General features: G+C 50.4%; 1 protein-coding gene across 1 annotated transcript in view; it reads left to right on the top strand.

Moving 5' to 3' along the window:
- Positions 1-2,097: 2,097 nt before the first annotated feature.
- The window catches only part of Jag1 (jagged canonical Notch ligand 1), a 34,373-nt gene continuing 18,610 nt past the window's right edge, over positions 2,098-17,860 (top strand). Inside the window, exons 1-4 of the mRNA XM_075962307.1 lie at positions 2,098-2,286; positions 2,693-2,998; positions 11,308-11,359; positions 16,138-16,392. Coding sequence (XP_075818422.1) covers positions 2,206-2,286; positions 2,693-2,998; positions 11,308-11,359; positions 16,138-16,392 — 694 coding nt within the window. The 5' untranslated portion in view covers positions 2,098-2,205. The remainder of the gene's footprint in view (positions 2,287-2,692; positions 2,999-11,307; positions 11,360-16,137; positions 16,393-17,860) is intronic.

Here is a 17,860-nt window from a genome sequence, read left to right as displayed (position 1 = left end):
CCACCCGACCGTTTGCTTTAAAACCGTGATTGATCACCCTAACTTGGCAACTAAAGGTAAAAGTGAGGGGTTGAAGGAGAAGTCGGGACTACAGTGTTTTTGGAAATTTTAGTAGGTAAAGCCTGCATCGCATTAAAGTCGACAGCTGATGCTTTACATTAGTGATAATTAATGGGAGCTGGGTATCTGAAGAAATGCCCACGCGACTGCTGCCTGAGACAGGTGCTTCTGTGACCAGTTACAAACTCATTCTGATTTAGGCTATGTGCTTCCCAATTATGTATTAAGTTCCTCGGGAATGATCAAGATGGGGCGCATTGCCATTAAGAAATCACTTTTGGATGATTAAAACGCCAAGATTGCTGAACCATCTGGGGTAGCCTTGAACCAATGTACCGATCAGCTTTCTTTACCCCACCAAATGTTTATCTGGCACTTTCTATAATGTAGATCGCCACAAATATCTACCTTTATGTTGTCATAGTTGGAAACTATTTTTCCCTTGACTCGTCAGGCCTTTGTTTTGAAGGGTTAGAGCATGAAACCGATCTAAGAAAATCCACACTTTTCTTCATGAAAAGCCCAAAGACTGGTATGAAACTCCATTCGTTCTTCAGTCCTTTAATGGAAATCGGTTTTCCTAAAGAGTTCCCTTTAAACCCAGCTGGAGAAGGGCTATCAGGGGCTTGGGCCAGCCCGTGGGTTCCCTTTGACCTTGATTATGACCAGGAGTGTCGCTGCTAATTGCAAGGCCCAACTCAAGGTGGAAAATAGCATTGGTTTCCACCACCCCTCCCCGCCCCACGAGAAGCCAAGTTCTGTGGCCCGCGACAGCGGAGAGGTTCTTTTCAGGCCAAGCCTTGCCACCCAAAGAGCAACACGGAGGCCGCCTACAGGTGCAATCCCGCCACTGCGCGGGGGCGGGAGGCTGGCGGAGCCCTCCGCGTCTCTGCAAACTCTTCCCCGAAGCCTGAGCAGAGCCCTCGGGTGCCCGCCACCCTCTCCCCCTGCTTCCCCACGCCTCTGCCCTGGCGTGGTCTGTAAAGGAAGCTGGGAGCCCTCCGAGGCTCCACGGACTGGGATTTGGGAAGGGATGGCGCGCGGCCGAGGCTTTCCCTCGAATTTGCGGCAAGTCTGGCTCCGGGAAAGTTTTACAAAGTTCCCAGCAGCGTCTGCCCAGGTCGCCTCTGCGGGGCGAGCAGACGGCGGCGAGCGCGCCAGTCTCGCCGCCGCCAGCGCAGAGCTCTGGGCTCGCTCGCTCGCTGGGAGCGGCCCGGGCTCCCGGCGGGCAGGCCCTCCTCCCGGGGTGAAAGCCGCAGCTGACGCAGGCGGCTCGGAAGGCGGAAGCCACCCGCCCCAACTGCCCGGGCCGCACCACGGCGCCTACACCTGGGGCTTGCCTGGGCACCCAGGCCGCGCACCGAGGGGGCGGTCCGGCGGAGGCACTCCGAGCGGCTCAGAGCCACGGGCTCCTCCACGTCCCCCCCGGGTCCTTCCTTCCTCTTGGCATGAGGTCCCCAGGGCAGTGGTCTGCGTGTGGGGCCCCCCAGACGGCCAAGCCACCCCGTACATCCCGCAGACCCCCAACTCCTTCTAAGTTCCTCCCCTCCCCATCAACCCGGAGGAAAGGGGCGTGTCCTGAAGCGGACACGCCCCTTATGAATATTAACAATCGCGCATGCGCCTTGTTCCGCGTGCTGGGTAGAGGTGGCCAGCCAGAGACGCGACTCCCAGACGGGCGCTCCGGGTCCCTCTCCGAGAGCCAGGCGGGCACGCGTCATTGTGTTACCTGCAGCCGGCCGGCGAGCTAGGCTCAGGTTTTTTTTTTTTTCCCTTCCCTCCCCCGCGTTCCATGCAGCTGATCTGAAAGGGAATAAAAGGCTGCGCATAATCATAATAATAAAAGAAGGGGAGCGCGAGAGAAGGAAAGAAAGCCGAGAGGTGGAAGAGGAGGGGGAGCGCCTCAAAGAAGCGATCAGAATAATAAAAGGAGGCCGGCCTCTTTGCCTTCTGGAACGCGCTGCTCTTGAAAGGGCTTTTGAAAAGTGGTGTTGTTTTCCAGTCGTGCATGCTCCAATCCACGGAGTATATTAGAGCCGGGACGCGGCGGCCGCGGGGGCAGCGGCGACGGCAGCCTCGGCGGGAGCACCAGCACTAGCGGCGGCGGTGGCGGCGTCCGGAGTGCCCGCGGCGCGCGGCTCAGCGATGCGGTCCCCACGGACCCGCGGCCGGCCCGGGCGCCCCCTGAGCCTTCTGCTCGCCCTGCTCTGTGCCTTGCGAGCCAAGGTAGGAGTCTCTCCCGTTCTTCCTCTCCGCACTCTTCTCCCTTCCCTCGTGGCGTCCTGGACACGGGCGGCTGTGGTTCCCAGAGCAGGCTCCCCGACCCTGGGGCTGCAGTGGGTCTGGGAACGCCGGCTCCCCAGAGGGAAGACTCCGGCCTCGAAAGATAAACTCCTCCAGGCTGGGTAGAGGGCGTTCATCACGCTCTTGGCCCCTCGGGGCTGTCCTCCGATTTTTCCCGTACTTGGTTTTTATGCCCCTGAATCAGGTCAAGCCCTGAACCTAGTTTTGCAAAATTATTTTCACTTGCAGCGAAGTCTTCGCGCCTCGGGGGTGGGGTGGGGGATCGCAGGGAGTCTCCACTTCGACAGAAAAACTTTCTCAGACATTGACCTTCCTTCCTCGTCGGCAGGTGTGTGGGGCCTCGGGTCAGTTTGAGCTGGAGATCCTGTCCATGCAGAACGTGAACGGAGAACTGCAGAATGGGAACTGCTGCGGCGGTGCCCGGAACCCTGGCGACCGCAAGTGCATCCGCGACGAGTGTGACACGTACTTCAAAGTGTGCCTCAAGGAGTATCAGTCCCGCGTTACGGCCGGGGGACCCTGCAGCTTCGGCTCAGGGTCCACGCCTGTCATTGGAGGCAACACCTTCAATCTCAAGGCCAGCCGCGGCAACGACCGTAACCGCATCGTGCTGCCTTTCAGTTTCGCCTGGCCGGTGAGTGAACGACTCCCGGACGGAGTCGAACGCGGGGCCGAGTCCTGTATTCCCTTGAGAAGGATTTAATAGCCCCTGGCTTGAAACTTGGCGTTAAGTGGAGAGGCTTTTTTGGGTGGCAAATGAGAGCCCATGCTATAGCTAGACCTTGAACAAGATGGGACAGGCGGGTCTTCCATCCTCGATGGTGTTTGCTTAATGTACTGAAATGGGGACGCCGAAGAGGATTGGGAAAGGGGAGTACCCAAGGATGTTAGTTTTATACTTACTATTTGCAATAGCCCTCAACCAGGAGGTCATCTCTTTGCTTAACTAATTAAAACTCAGAGCGCCCTGGAAGGCGACTGCGCACAGTCTGCCCTGCGAACGCTGTCCAAGTTGGCACCCTACCCTTTCCCGTGAGCCGCCCCGAGGGCGGGTGTGTCCTTCCTGCAGGGTGTGGGGGAGCCGGTTTCCCGCGACTTGAGGGGAGATTTTGGTGTGTTGGAGGGCGCTCTCCCAGCCTGGGATGGCGGCTGCAGGGGTGTCTCCGCCTGGTGTCTAGGCTTTAGTCTGGGAACCCCCGCCCCCTGCCGGCCCCTTCCTCCCGCCCCTGCTTGGTGAAGCCCTGGCTGCCTTGTTCCCAGCGGTTCCCCAGCTCTGGAACAGCTGTGTTTGCAAACTTCCCCGGGAAGGGCGGGCGCACACTCTCGTCCGGAGGGCACACGGCCTCCGCAAGCCCTTCCGGGGCTGTGGCAAGGTTTAGTAAGGGGAGGCCCGCTGGAAGTTGTGTTTTCGGGTGCAAGTGCATGCCCCCTCATCTCCCTTCGTGGCCCTCGGAACAGCTTGAGGCCGGCGTACAGCTGGCAGACTCTGCAGCAAAGCCCTTGCAACATCCCAAAATGGGTGGAAGGAAGATGGGTGCGATTGCAGAAGGGGAGGAAAGGGAAATGGTGGGGGTGTGCCCGTTGTCCAGGAGGCGTGACTCGCTGCCAGGACTGGTGCTTGGCCAAACTTGAGCTCCGAGGGTGGGTGGTAAGAGGGGGGAGCTCTGTGCCCCGGAGGATTGCTTTCCGCCACGTGCTCTGATGGGGTGCGCTCTGCTGCCTCCTACCCGCGGGTTTGGGCTGTGATTTGAAACTCTGAAGAGGGGCGGGAGAGGAGCCTGTCTGGCTCAGTCTGTGTGTGAAGCTGAGCTGGCTCTTAAAGTCTGCGTTTACAGGAGTTGGCCTCTGCCGTGGGTGCGATAAGACAGTTATCGAAAACATGCTATTAAAGGGGTCTTATTTTGGCAGGGGCTTGCTGCTGTAAGTGAAACTCTCCTCAGATCTGCGGGCTGTGTCTGTTGTGGGATTTCACTTTTACAAAGAATGTTTGTCTTGTTTGTTAATCCCCTATTAGGGAGAACTTTAAGCTAAAGAGGTTGGCCACCTCTCAATCTGGCTGGGTCCAAGCTTAGGGTGAATGCTGGCTGCCCTTGAACTGTGTTTGGACTTTAGGAGGAAGGGGCCTGCAGGTGGTTCCACCCTCCCTAGGATCAGTCCGACCCCCTCGCTTTTCACAAGACCATAAAAGGAGTCTTATTAGTGATGTGGAAAAAACGGCAGGCCTGGCTGAGGTTTATTTTGGAGAGAGGGGTCAGAGGGAGGATGACTTGGATGAAAACAGACAGGCTTGCTACTCAGGCTAGCTGGGGAAAAGTGACCTAGAAGTGTGGCTGTCTGCATTTGACACCTGGCAGAGCCCTTCACATACAAGGAGCTGAAATGGTATGGGTGGATAGCAGGTTGCCGCCACTGAAGGCGCTGAGTACTCTTCAGTGCCTTCAGGCCCCACGGGTCACCAACCATGAAATAGACTCGACTTTTCTAGAAAGAGAGAGAGACCACTGGGTCAGCACTGCGAATGTGGTTCTTTTGAAGCTGGGCCAAGTACATGCATCACTCATAAGCAAGTCTCCACCCTGCTGCCCCCAGAAAGGCCGCCTGTGAAATACAAGCTCTACTTCCCAGGGGAAGCTGAAGTTTGGGTGTATTGTTTTAGTTTATTTTCCTCGGTGTGGTTAGAGAAACGTGGCCATCTGTAACCTTCAAGAACAGCTCCTGGGTGAGTGAGCTCCTGGGCAAGCCTTAACCTTCCCTCGTTAGTGGACAGCACAGCTTCATTCACTTCAGTAATTAACATTAGAAGTTTGTCTTCAAAAATCTGGTCTCCAGGGCAGGGGGTGGCTTACTGGCAGAGTATAGGCCTGATATTCTCATAGACCCTAAGTTCCACAAATTAAAAAAAAAAGAAATTTCCCTTGGGTAGGTAACAGTGGAATGTGATGTGTAGATACTAGGACTCAAGGAAAGAACACAGAGTTTAAAAAGCAAACAGAAACTCCAGGCTCCCTTGGCCTCTTAGCCACATAAGCTGCCAACCCCTAAGCAGGCCCAGTTGTCATTTGGGCTAAGTCCTCCTAAGTTGGCTTACAAGGGAAGGGAAACACTGCGGTTGGCAAGACTTAGTCCAGTGAAGGTCATGTAATTCCTGTCTTTTTGTTTGGTATCATGGTCCCGTTCGTGGTCTAGAGAGGCAGACGAGGAAATGGTTTGGTCAGATGTGAAACACAATCTTCACCCAGCATGAGCGATGCTCTGAAGTGGGCCTCCCTTCATCAGCAACACATTTGGTTATATCCCCCTTGGGCTACATCCCACTTGGTATCAGCTGCTTGGTCCCAGTCTTTCAGCATCGTGCCCTGTGTTGCCATCCGTGCTGCAAGGGAGCTCAACTTGCAGCAACTGGCTTGATTTATTCTTCTCAATTTGGGGTACTAGGTGATAAGAGCATCATTATGACAGGTAATTGGGCTTAACAAGAAATGATTTGGGAATAAGCATTTATAAATCACTGAAATGGTTAATTTGCACCTCCCCGAATTAGTTCAAAATCCCAGGAGTGCCTGCTCATTAAAAATGCATTAGTGTAATTACTTGTGTTTTTGAGAACCTCAGTCATAGAGCTGCATTGGTGGCCCTAAATTGCAATGACTTGGGGGAGACAACCGTAGTATCTGGCTTTATCTTTAAATACCATTGACATGGCTCAGAGTCTTGCTGAGATTAATTATTTGAGGAAAAGCCCACGGAATGTGACTGTAACAGGGCAAAAGGATGCCAGCTTGAGCCCTTCTCACACTTACAGCCTGAGTAACTAAATAACCAGGGTTAGAGTCAAGTTGCCTTCAGGTGGTTAGTCCCAGAATGTAAATTACCAGTCCTTGGGTATAATTATGCTCTCTGCCATCGTTCCTCTAGATGTGTGTGGACACATGGGCGACAGAGGAATAAGGTTCTCTTTAAGTTAGCTTTTTCTGTACCTCGCCTGCGTGCTTAGCGTGTGTGCAAACAGTGCCTTGGTGTATGTGTTCAGCCCAAGGGATGATCTATGTATGGAGAAAACATCCTTTTTCTTTAAGAAATCTGCCTCAAACATGTTTATGTTGCAGTACTAAGCTTTGGGGGAAACATTGAGACCGGGTGGCTTTGCAAGCACAGTAGAATAGCTGTGACCTGCGTGGGCTGCTGTCCCAAGGACTTACTTGGTTTCTAATAGTTTTCCTTTTCCTGCAGGTATAACCGTCTCTATTTTCTTCTCCCTTGTCTTGTTTCTTAGCAACTCGCTCAAACCTCCAGTACTTACAGGAATTTGCAGCCCACCAGCTCCACACCCATAATTCTATGGGGACTCAGAACATTTGTAGAAAATGGGGAAGCTTAAGGCTCAGTGCTGTTGGAAGCTGAAGGGGTCAGAAGACAAGGCCGCAGTGATGTGGTTAGAGGAATAACTGCCCAGAGAGCCTAACATCTTTACACGTGCTGGGACCTTCAGGGACGCCTTGGAAAGAGGACAAGCAGGAAATTTAGCATGGAGGAAAGAGACTGTTTGCAAAAAGGCCAATAGTTGTCTTCAGATTTCACATGTGAAAACAGGGATGCAGGCAGCAGGCTTGGGCGGCCGGACTCAAAGTCACGCTGTTCCTGTTGAAGAAGGGCCAGACTTGGTCCCAGTGTCAGGTTTTCTAGATTACTTAACAATGTGAGGGCGCATAAACTATGTGTGTGCATAGAGAGACCTTGATGATCCATAATGACAAACAGTCCTGAGAATTTTCCCTGGTAAAGGGCTAGCAGTATCCCCGACCCTGAGGTTTTGGGATTCAAGCTGCTCAGAAGTGGCATTTGACTCCAGCTCTTAAATATACTTTAAAAATAGTTAGAACAAAAGCGACTTAACCTTTCCTTCCAAGGGCTGGAGGACACATCTGGAGGCATGAAAGTGAAGATTCTAACATGGTAGGGAGGTCTTGAATTCAGAAACTGCTGCTGCTGACTTCTGATTACTCCTTGGCCCACAGGCAGCCCCTTGGCCCTTATTCATGGTGTCAGTAACATCTCTTATTGGAGTAGCACATGCGTGGGGAAGACATTCCCAGGGTGGCTCCTAGTGGTTAAAGGGGGCATGTAAATAATCAAACTGAGTCCTCTACCAGCTCAGCCCAGTTTCTATGCGCTTTTGGTAAATAAGTAGAAAGGCTTCTTGTTCAGGCTTGCTCTGTGTGAACTGGATGGTTGTGCTTGGCTGGCTCCTCGGTATTCTATCTATTAACCTCGCCACCCTTTTGTAACTGGTGCATTTAATTATCAGTGGGATGCTTTTCTAACAGGTGAGGGTAATGATGGGAACGGGGTTAGGGGCCTCTCATTGAGAGTCTCCAATCTGGATATGAGCTCCGGGGCCCCTTGGTGAGCCTTTGAGGTGGGCTTTGATGAGAAAATCACCCTTTGTCGCCAGATCACACTCTATTGACATGTCAAACCCTGCAGAAATGGTTGCTTTCTATGGCGGGAGCCTCAGCTTGCACGCACTAGGGGGAGTGGCCTTTTCTTCACCCCTCACCTTGTCCAAACCCTAAAAGACAGGAATTGTGTGTGCCCACACATGGACTCTCTGAAACCTTTTTTGTTTCACATGTTTTGTGCCTGGAATATTTTATACTCTGGCCACCCAGACACAGGCAGGACAATAGAGCTGGCTGGACCGACTGAAGTGAGGATTACAGAGAAGAATGGGGCCTCTCCAGAAATACTGCTAATACAGGACAAGTGACAGGAAGCAACAGTTGAGTCAGCAGAGCGCATGCAGGGCCCCTGACAGACCCGGGGCCAGCAGGCTATGTACAATGGCTGTGTTGGCACTCGGGGCATTCCCAGGATGCGCTTGCCTCTGGCGGGCCTGCCTGTCGCAGCGGTCTGGGGTTTTGGACTCCACACGCGTGCTGTTTGGATGGCGGTTTGTTTGTGTCCCTCCGCTTGGCAGGAGAGGAGGCAGCCACTTCTTAGGGCTTGGTTTGGCTGCCACTGTTGCCAGGAAAAGGAAGCTCCCAGCTGCCAACACAATCACCTTTGTTTCTTACATACCCCCCCCCACACTTAATGTGGCAATTAAGTGCTTACTGCTTTGCCCAGTGCCAAGGTAACCGCCATGGAGTGGGGCAGGACAAAGAATGAACCCTAGATCAGCAGCTCAAGTGGGGAGGATAGGAGGTGGTGCCTGGTGACAGAGCCTTGGTACAGCAACTTGGTGACTGTGGTATGCCTTGGGGACTTTGATGCCAGGACTCTTCTGTAGGTAGCATTGCATGGAAATCTCCCAAAAGGCCATTCTGAAAGCTGACCAGTCCTGTTTGATGCTTCACAAGAATTGGGAGTCAGCTGCCATGCTGCCAGATGTCCTTGAGCCCCGGGCTGGGAAGGGCCAGAAGTGACTCACTCACAAATCCAGATGGAAGATCTGGTAACTATCACGCCTCTTGTTTTGCCCCCAGACTACTACTCTGGGGAGACTTAGGACACAAGAAGAAATCCAGGTGACTCCTCAAAGTTTTTTACTGTTTGAATCCCAGAAACTCAGGATTTTTGTTTGTTTGTTTGTTTGGTTTTTGGGTGTGAAGTTAAGACTGAGCTACAACTGAGCCCCTTCCAAGCCCTCCTTGGACTGGGGACTTGGCCTCTGCTGGGGGTGGTTTGGAGCAGGCAGTCACGTGTGCTGATTTGTGGCTGGGTCTCTGCTTGAGTGGCATGAGGTCCACACGGTCTAGCATCGCAGTGTTAGGACATATAGCTGGGGATGTACAGAGGTCAAGCGTGGGCCTGGGAAAAAATTAAAGCTCCCTAGCAACTAATAATCATTGCCAAATTATCTTGATTGTTGATCTATAGTGTGGGGATGGAGTGGGAGGGAAGAATGCCTCTTAATAAAAGCCTTGCAGGGAATCCTTTCTCTGAAGGCAGGGCACCCAGGCCCCAGGAGACCGGGAACTCTAATCCAGGCTCTCAAGCGAGAGCAAAGTTGTCACTGCAGGCCCCGTACCCTAACTCAAGCCCACTTCCGCCTCCCAAAAGGAAGGCACTTGATTGAAAGATCATGGTGCCAGCCCATGGGGCTGTGGTACAGTTCTGTTCCCTCTAGCCGGGGTAGGGTTGGTCATCAACTTTCGAATCCAAGATGAACCTGACAGATGGCTTGATCTTACAAGTTCTTGTGCAAAGTCTACGGATTCCTTCTGCCTTGACTATTGAAGCTGAGTTCATCCTGCTGCGCCAGCTGGTTCCACGGCACCTTCCCTTGCAGTGGTGTTTGTGGGTATTATGTGTGTTTAGTGCTTGTGCAAGTCTGTCAAAACTCTTGGTATCAATGCATTTAATCAGAGGATTAATTACAGCAATATTGTTGAAGTGAAGGATGTGGGCCTCAACGTGACCAACAAATGAAGGGCTTAATTATACAGAATCAGCCACACATCTGGCCTCATTTCGACTTGGCTCTCACCATGAATCAGTACAGAAATATAATTTCTTGCTGCTCTTTGGGAAGAGTCCTGTAATTTGTAGGAAGTCCTCGGAAGCTTAAAGAGGCTGTAAATAAGGTGTAACTTTCACTAATAAAATATTAACGACAATAACAATGTATTTGGACCTACAGCCACTAACCAGAGAGGGCTGGGTATGTGCCCCAGCTTGCCCGGTTTTGCTTGCTTTGTGAGCATTTTCCCACAGTTATCAGTGAACGAAATGGAATCCTGCTGTAAGTATGAAACATATTTCGGCTGAATTCCAAGGCAGGGTCTATCGCAAGATATTTTTGTTGTCAGAGCGGACCTGCTGTGTCACTGACAGAGTAATAAGCTGGCCTTGATTTATGAATGAAACCTCCTGCTTTTCTCCCAGGCCTTCACCCTATCGGTGCCATCTCTTCCCCTGGCAGCAGTGTTTCTGGTGGCGTTGGTGGTTATCGGAGCAACATAAGCATTGCCTGGGTTCCTGGTGGAGGCAGAGCAAGGCTCCAGCAACCTGTTCTGTTCCTTTACTCAGTTGTGTTTCTCAGCCCCCAGATAGGCTCAGCAAACTTCACCTCAGTGCCTATTGCGAGGGAAGAGGAAACGTGGAGATTTGCTCATGACCTGGGTCTTGGGGAAGAAGGCAGAATTCAGAGACAAGCTCAGAAAAGAATGAGGACTGGAGCAGAATGGCTGGCATCTTGCCAGGATCCAGGGAATTTGTTTAGTTACCCAACTGATTATTCTAGGAATGTTAGATCTTATTGACAGATAGGTTCATCAATAAATATAACCCATGGGTGTGCGGTGGCTTCTCCTTTGTACTTTCTCCCACAGACGGCCGCAGCCCACCCCACCACCCATGTTAGGTTGCTGCCTTTGTCTTAAGTCTTTGAGCCCTACCCCTCCTTCTTCCGAGAGTCACCTGATACTTGTGGGAGCTGGGATGGTCTCACACAGACAGGGCTTTCAAAGGGGTTCTGAAAAGGAAAAGGGGGCCTCCCTGGGGACTGCCCCCACCAGGGCCCAAAGCGTAACCCTAGCAGCTCTCTTCTCAGTGCAAACACCTGAGTAGGTTGGCTTGGGAGGAATTCTTTGTGTGGGTTTTTTTTTTTTCCTCATGCACGAGAACTAGGGACTGAAAAGTTTTGGGAAACCTATATGTTATGTGTTCCCATATAGGGAGGTACTATTTTCTGATCAGGACTCTGGGCTGCTGGCTTGCTTGGTCTGAGCCCCAGTTTGCCCCTGCCGGGTGGAAGGAGGTATCAGCCTGGAATGAGAGCTGAAGAGAAAAAGTAGAGGTTGGTCTGGCTTCAGATATCCAGCTGCTTCTTTGACATTCTATTTTGGGTAGGCAGAACACACAGGGAGGCCCCGAGACTGCAGCATCATAGGGTTGACCCATTCTATCTGACTCACTAAACTTTGCTTATCTGTCTTGCAGAGGTCCTACACTTTGCTGGTAGAGGCATGGGATTCCAGTAACGACACTGTTCGTAAGTATTTCCCCAGGGAACTGTCCCCCGAAAGGCTGGTGAAGTGCAGTGCTGGGCAGATCTGCCAGAGGACAAGCCCCCAGTGCCCCTCTCCCACCTGCCCTGCCCCCAACCGGGCTGAACCTGTCTGTGGAGTCCCTGCCTTCACTCCCTAAAACTTTCATCTGAAAATATTAAGTAGCCAGAATAGACTCCCAGTTTACTCAGTCCTTGCAAAAAAAAGGGACCTAGATTATCTCTGGATGGAGATCTTAATGGTTTTACAACTTTAAAACCTTGTAGACTGCTAAAGGATCAAAGTGGTGGCTTCTTAAGAGTCCATTTAAACTTGAAGTGAGCATTTAATCTCTCATCAGAAAGATAAAGCTGCGGAGGGAGGTGCTGGTCTCTAAAGACCAACCTTAAATTTCACTGGGTGGGCAGGTGAGCCTCCAGCCAGCCTGAGTTTCCCACACTGCTCGCCACAAACCTCCCATTGAAGCAGAATTTCAGAGCCCCTGAAGTCATGACCTGCCCTGTCCCTTCTGAAAGATGGCTCTGTTTTCTAGGCAGGTTGCTTTTCAGGCCTGCAGAGGGGTATGTGGGGGTTGAGGCGGGGTAGGGGTGAGGCAGTGACGGTGTGCTCTGGTGACGGTGGTCCACTGTGACTTAACATGTCTTCCCTCACGCCAAAGTAGACGGTCCCTTTTTGATTGCCAGAGCCTGGGTTCTCATTGGAAAACCTCTCTGAGAGTTTTTGTTCTGTTCAGGAAAAACCACACGTTTACCTTTGCCCTCTGCTCCCAGAATGTCTTTTTCCTTCTGCTTCTCTGGCCTCCCATCCATTTCTTATATTTTTCTACTGCCAATACCATCTTTTCTTGCTTGTCAACATCACTGTGCTGTTCTACTATAGCTGAAGGCAGTCAGTTTCTATATAGCATGGGTATAGTTATGGCTGCATTTAAATTCATTGGGCAGTTCAGCAGAGCTGGATTCCTAGGCCGCTTAGGGTCACGGAATCCTTGCCCAGCCCTGGTGTGAGGCAGGCTGCCTGTCACTTGGGATGTCCGCTTTCTTTGCCATCCAGCTATTTAGACACTGGCCCTTCCTAGAAAGGAGCTTGTAGAAGACCAGGATCTGAGCTGTCTCATAGTGAGGCACATTTATCCTTTGAGGGTGGTGTTAGGGCTCTCGGCCAGTCTTGCTTATGATTGATGTCAGCTAAGGTCATGAATACCTGTCTTTTCTGCCCTTCCACAAACACTGAGCTCTCTGTGTAGATTTTCCCTTATGTACAGTGCAATGCACAGGGGGATAGAAGAAATGGACCTTCTGTGCAGGACTGGTATTCTACTAGCAGTTTAAGAAATCCAGTGGATGGATTGCTATCCATCCTTGACCAGGGTAGGATGTCTGATAAGGACCCAGGAGAGTATTCCTACCCCAGCATCTGTATCACACTCCAGAGCTGTGCTCCCAGGGACCGCACATCCACAGCTCCCCATAGTTGTCCACGTTTCTCGGCAATGGTAATCCCCCCTCCTTGGGATTCCTGGATATCTCATCTCTTCCTAGGCTAACTTGTTCCCGGATGAGGTGAGAACAAAGTGCTCTCAGATCTCACATTCTAGGAAGAGTGGGCGACGTCCTCCCAGGTGCCCATTGCAGTTAAGTTTGCAGGTGGCTTTTCTGGGTTCTTATTCTCCCTCTTTATCTTTTGTCTATATTTCCTAGGTATCACAAATTCAGTGGTCAAAGCCAAATTGGGGGGTCTGTCCTCTCCGAGAGCACTCCCCCTTTAACGGAGCCCTTTCCGGGTGATAAGCACCAGGATTTGGAGAACCAGTGCCATAAGCCATACATCTGGATGGCCCCTGTGTGCTCTTTTATTGTCCCCATCCTCACAGTCTCCAACTTCTGCACAATCTTGTCCTTTTGCCTTCTATAGAATCCAAGCACCTGCTAACATGTCTGCTGCTGCAGGTCTGGCCACTGCACTGCCTGCTTGCATCTGAGCTAGCATGACTGCCACAGGGCCTGTCCTTATTGGCTCTGGTCAGCTTCCAATATCATCTCCATTCTTGCTCCATCTTTGTTTTATTTTTCTTGACCATTACATGTGATGGCCACCCTAATAGTTTAATAGTTTAGCTGCTTAATAGCTTCCCATAGCTCTTGGGTCAGATCTTTTTGGGCCTTTTCTTTCTTTTTCCTCTTGGCTTGTCTTAACACACCATGTCTACTGTGTCTATATCCTAGGTATTCTTTATTGATTTTTATTCTTGAGTGTATCACATTTCTTTCTTGTCCCAGGATTTTGATGTGTACTATTTGCTCTTCCCAGGATGTTCAACTCCTTGTTTTCTTTACCCTCTGCCCTTCTAAAGCACTTGAGAATGCCAAGGAAGCCAACGGTGCAGGCTGTCTGTCGGTAGCTCATCGAGGTGCAAACATCACTTGGGGACAGATTTCCTTTTCACATTAGCTGTGCAGTGAACCCTCATGAACAGAGTCTAGACCAGATTAAGCTCGGGTGCTTCTGAAGTTCCAAGGCTGACGTCCAGTCATTTCTAATGTGGATCAGGACTATAGCATATAAAGATCCAAGTTTCTCTTTTTCCACCTGAGCAAAAGATTTCAGGATATGGTAGTGATAATTTGATTGATGGGGTAGGTAAACATAACCAGCAATCCTTGGGACCAGGTTTTCTATATAGCTTAGCCTTCTCAGCTAAGGCTACTGTCTAGGTTTTCTGGCTGGTCCTTGGGTCGTGTTCTTTGTGTTCCCCCTCCTTGCTTCTTTGTGTACAAGGGTGTGTATATGTTTCATGATGCACCTTTATGCCATTGAAACATACTGGGATGTGTGCTCACATCCTTTCCAGTCCTAAGGCTGGAACTACCGCAGGTGAGCTGCCCCTGGTACTTAGTGGCCTAAGCTGATGGGAGAGCCGAGTCAGGTGGCAGTGTAGAGTCATCACGCAGGAAACTCGGGCTCCATAACCTAGACAGCATAGAGTGTGTCACATATGCCGGAGCCTCTTGCCTCAGTGGGTGTCAAGTTGTTTTCATAGCTTTGTTGGTTCCCTGCGGATTCTGAAGTTACCATCTTCACAGCATTTCCTGGAAGCAGGTAGAAAGTGTGCTGAACTAGAGTTCTGCACCATTTAGCACCCTCAGGATGGTCCTGACCTGTGGTCTGAATGATGGTTGGGATCCGCCTGAGAGAAGCTAAGATACCTTTGTGACGTGGCTACTGTGTTTAACAGTTCCTTCCTTAAGCTCTTATAACCACGCAGTAACAGCCCTCTACATTTCTTAACTGACTCTGCAAAGCAAACAGGCAGTTAGTGGAGAGGCATTTTTGCCATTCTTTGCTCTGTGTATGTTTGCAAAAACTCAAGTACGGTGTTACCGGCATGTGGTTCTGTGTGTTGCTGGATGTAAGCCTGAAGGTACATGGGCTTGTTCAAGGCCTTTCTTGCCCACACCGCAGTCCAGACTGGCTGGGGCTGTGTTGGTTGTAGATGGAGCCACCCAGGAGTTCTTCCTCTGGTCACCTGTAGGGCTTGTCTAGCTTTGTCTAGGAGCACAGGCCCAAGGCCTAGAAAAACAGTGGTGTGGGTGTGCAGGAATCACAGAGACAGTTGCAAGGAGGGCCGACCTTGCCTCTCCAAGGTGGCCTTGCATTTGACAAGGTGATGACTGGCAGGTTTAAGAAAACAAACATAGCACCAAGTTGAGTGCTGACTGCGAGCCTTGGCTGCTCACATCCTTCTGTACTCCTTGCTCCTGGGGTTTGGCACTATTTTAGTACCTGTCTCTTCTCTTAGACTAGATGCAGGTGACCTCAGTGTAGAGGCCAGGCCTTACTGCTTCTGAGACCTGCTTGGACTCTAGACATTACTTTGCCTAGCAAGCGTATTTAAGGAACCTGAGTGAGAGGTTTTTGGTGCTGCCAATGGAATGCCAGTTTAAGCATTTATTAATTGTGTTTTTCATGTATTGCAATCTACCCCTTGACTTTCAGCGAAGAAAATAGAGCTTTTCCAAGAAAACTTGAAAGTCAAATGAAAATACAGATTACTAACCTTATCTGGAACAGTTAAATTTCTTTAAAAGTAAAATTTCCCAAGGGGCAGCCTTCTATAACATTTAGGAGTTTTTTTGCAAAGTAGTGTGGCCAGCAATATGTTAGGAAAGTTGGCAAAGGACCCAGAGCACAGGAACAAATCAGATGGTCACGTGTCACTAAAGGCCAGTTTAAACAGCATTATATCTATTGGGCAAGGATCAGACTGTGGTACTGCTGCTAGTGCAGCCCTGGGAGCTGTTGGAAGATGGGCCCACAAGGCTTTGCTGGCAGGGAATGGGGAATCATCTGTGGATGGAGTGTGTTGCTTGTGTGCTTCCTCCAAATCTGCATGAACGTCCTTAGCATAGTTCTTGCTGCTTCCTCCAAATCTGCCCTAACGTTCTTAGCATAGCTCTTGTTGCTGACCCCACAGTCCCATTCAACAAACTGTAACAGTCCCATTACAGCTGTGAATAGCAAGAGGCCAACATTGCTGACTTGAGTGCCTCTGGATCAGGGATGAGGTGCATGGATTTAATGGTATTTCCACGCAAGGAAATAATATGAAGCACCTGGCAACGAGTTTAAGGGATGAATTGGCATATTTTTTGTACCATGAGTGTTTCTAGTCTGAAAGTAGCCAAAATAGTCAGAGCAGAAGATGCTAATGTGAATGTTAATGAGTGTCATCTTTTTTTTTCTTTTTCTTTTTTGCCTCTAGAACCTGATAGCATAATTGAAAAGGCCTCTCACTCAGGCATGATAAACCCCAGCCGGCAATGGCAGACACTGAAACAAAACACAGGGATTGCCCACTTTGAGTATCAGATCCGAGTGACTTGTGATGACCACTATTACGGCTTTGGCTGCAATAAGTTCTGTCGGCCTAGAGATGACTTCTTTGGACACTATGCCTGTGACCAGAATGGCAACAAAACCTGCATGGAAGGCTGGATGGGTCCTGAGTGTAACAAAGGTAGGTATGTGTGCATGCAGCTGGGTGGGTTGGCGAATGCTGACGGCCTGTCGCTTCTGGTGCCAGGTTCCCACCCTTCCAGCAAGCTGTCCAGTGGCAGGGTGGGATGTTGCTGTTATCGTGGACCGAACCATGAAGATGCTGTATGTAGGAGATTCTCTTGGTGCCCTGTCCAGATCCCCTCTTCCAGCTGGTGTCCCCATCCCCCATCTGCTGTGAGGGTTGGCTGCTAACAGCTCGCAGCTGCTCCTTCTCCAGGGAGTTGTCCTTGGCCAAGCAGGAGCCACTCTTCTGCCCCATCCCTGCAGCAAACAGTTACAGAGTGACTGACACGGGGAGGGGCGCGTTCCAAAGGCCAGCCCCTTTGCCTTAACGCTGTGGTATAAGATTCACACTCCAGAGCTTCCCCTGGGATCTCGCTGAAGTCAGACCCCAGCTGAGACCATAGCCTTGCTCAACTCCTCCTTCAGCCTCATCTGCCTCCCCGTTCCTTTCTCCTATTACCACATCTCCTCCTCGGACTGTATTTCTGCGGAGCCTGATGCCAAACAGGAACAGGCCAGGCCAGTGATGATTGAGCAGGCAGTGCCATGGGGGATGTCTGCCCTGCGCTCACATGTCACTGCAGCAAGTTTCACTGGACATCTTTGAGGTTGTGACATTAAGGGGGGGAGGGGAGGTGTTTACCTTATACTTTAACATTCCTTATGACCGAACCCATCCTAAGGAGCCTAAGCTTTTTGAGAGTCCCTTACTGTCTTTTGTCCCTTATACTACTAGAATTCAGTAATTCCAATTCGTAGCAATAGAGTTGGGGAATCCCAGGTCATCTGCTGTCCCTTCATGGACATATAATGTCCCTTCCTGATTTGCACAATAATTAAATAAACTCTTTTGTTTATCTTTGAACTGTGAGGAAGAGGGCACGTGAGGGCAGATGGTCTCTTGGGCAGTATTCCTTTCTTCAGTAGCTGGTATGACAATAGTTTTTTGTCTTTTAAAAGATGGCACTTCTGGAATTGGTGACAGAAGGAATTGCTCAATGTATTTGAAATAATTATATTTTAAAATTAGATAACAATTACTTAAGTTCTCTAACGTTTGTGTGTCGTGTGTGTGTGTTTCCCTAAGTGTCTGCTTGATTTCTTTCTTTCCCATGAGAAGTATAGAATTTGCTTTGTGAGGCAACTTGGCCACAAGATTAGCCTGCCTTGTTCTTTAGCCCCGTGGGATTGTTGAAACCAGGCATTTAGTGGGAGGCTCACCTGAAGATATGGGGATGGGACAGAGTTGGGGTAGGGAGGCAGGATGTCTTTATTCTGTTTTGAGGGGATCTGGGCCAGACAAGGCTCACGGAATAGACCTAAGGGATTTCCCTCATCATGTATTTCCATTTTGTCCCCAAACAGTATTGCATTTTGAAGATCTGCTAACATGGCCTTGAAGTTTGAACCTGGACTTATTATGT

This window comes from Microtus pennsylvanicus, chromosome 2, assembly GCF_037038515.1.
Source record: "Microtus pennsylvanicus isolate mMicPen1 chromosome 2, mMicPen1.hap1, whole genome shotgun sequence".
Lineage (NCBI taxonomy): Eukaryota > Metazoa > Chordata > Mammalia > Rodentia > Cricetidae > Microtus > Microtus pennsylvanicus.
The sequence above is the reverse complement of the archived record's forward strand: the minus strand, read 5'-3'. Positions and strand labels throughout refer to the sequence as shown.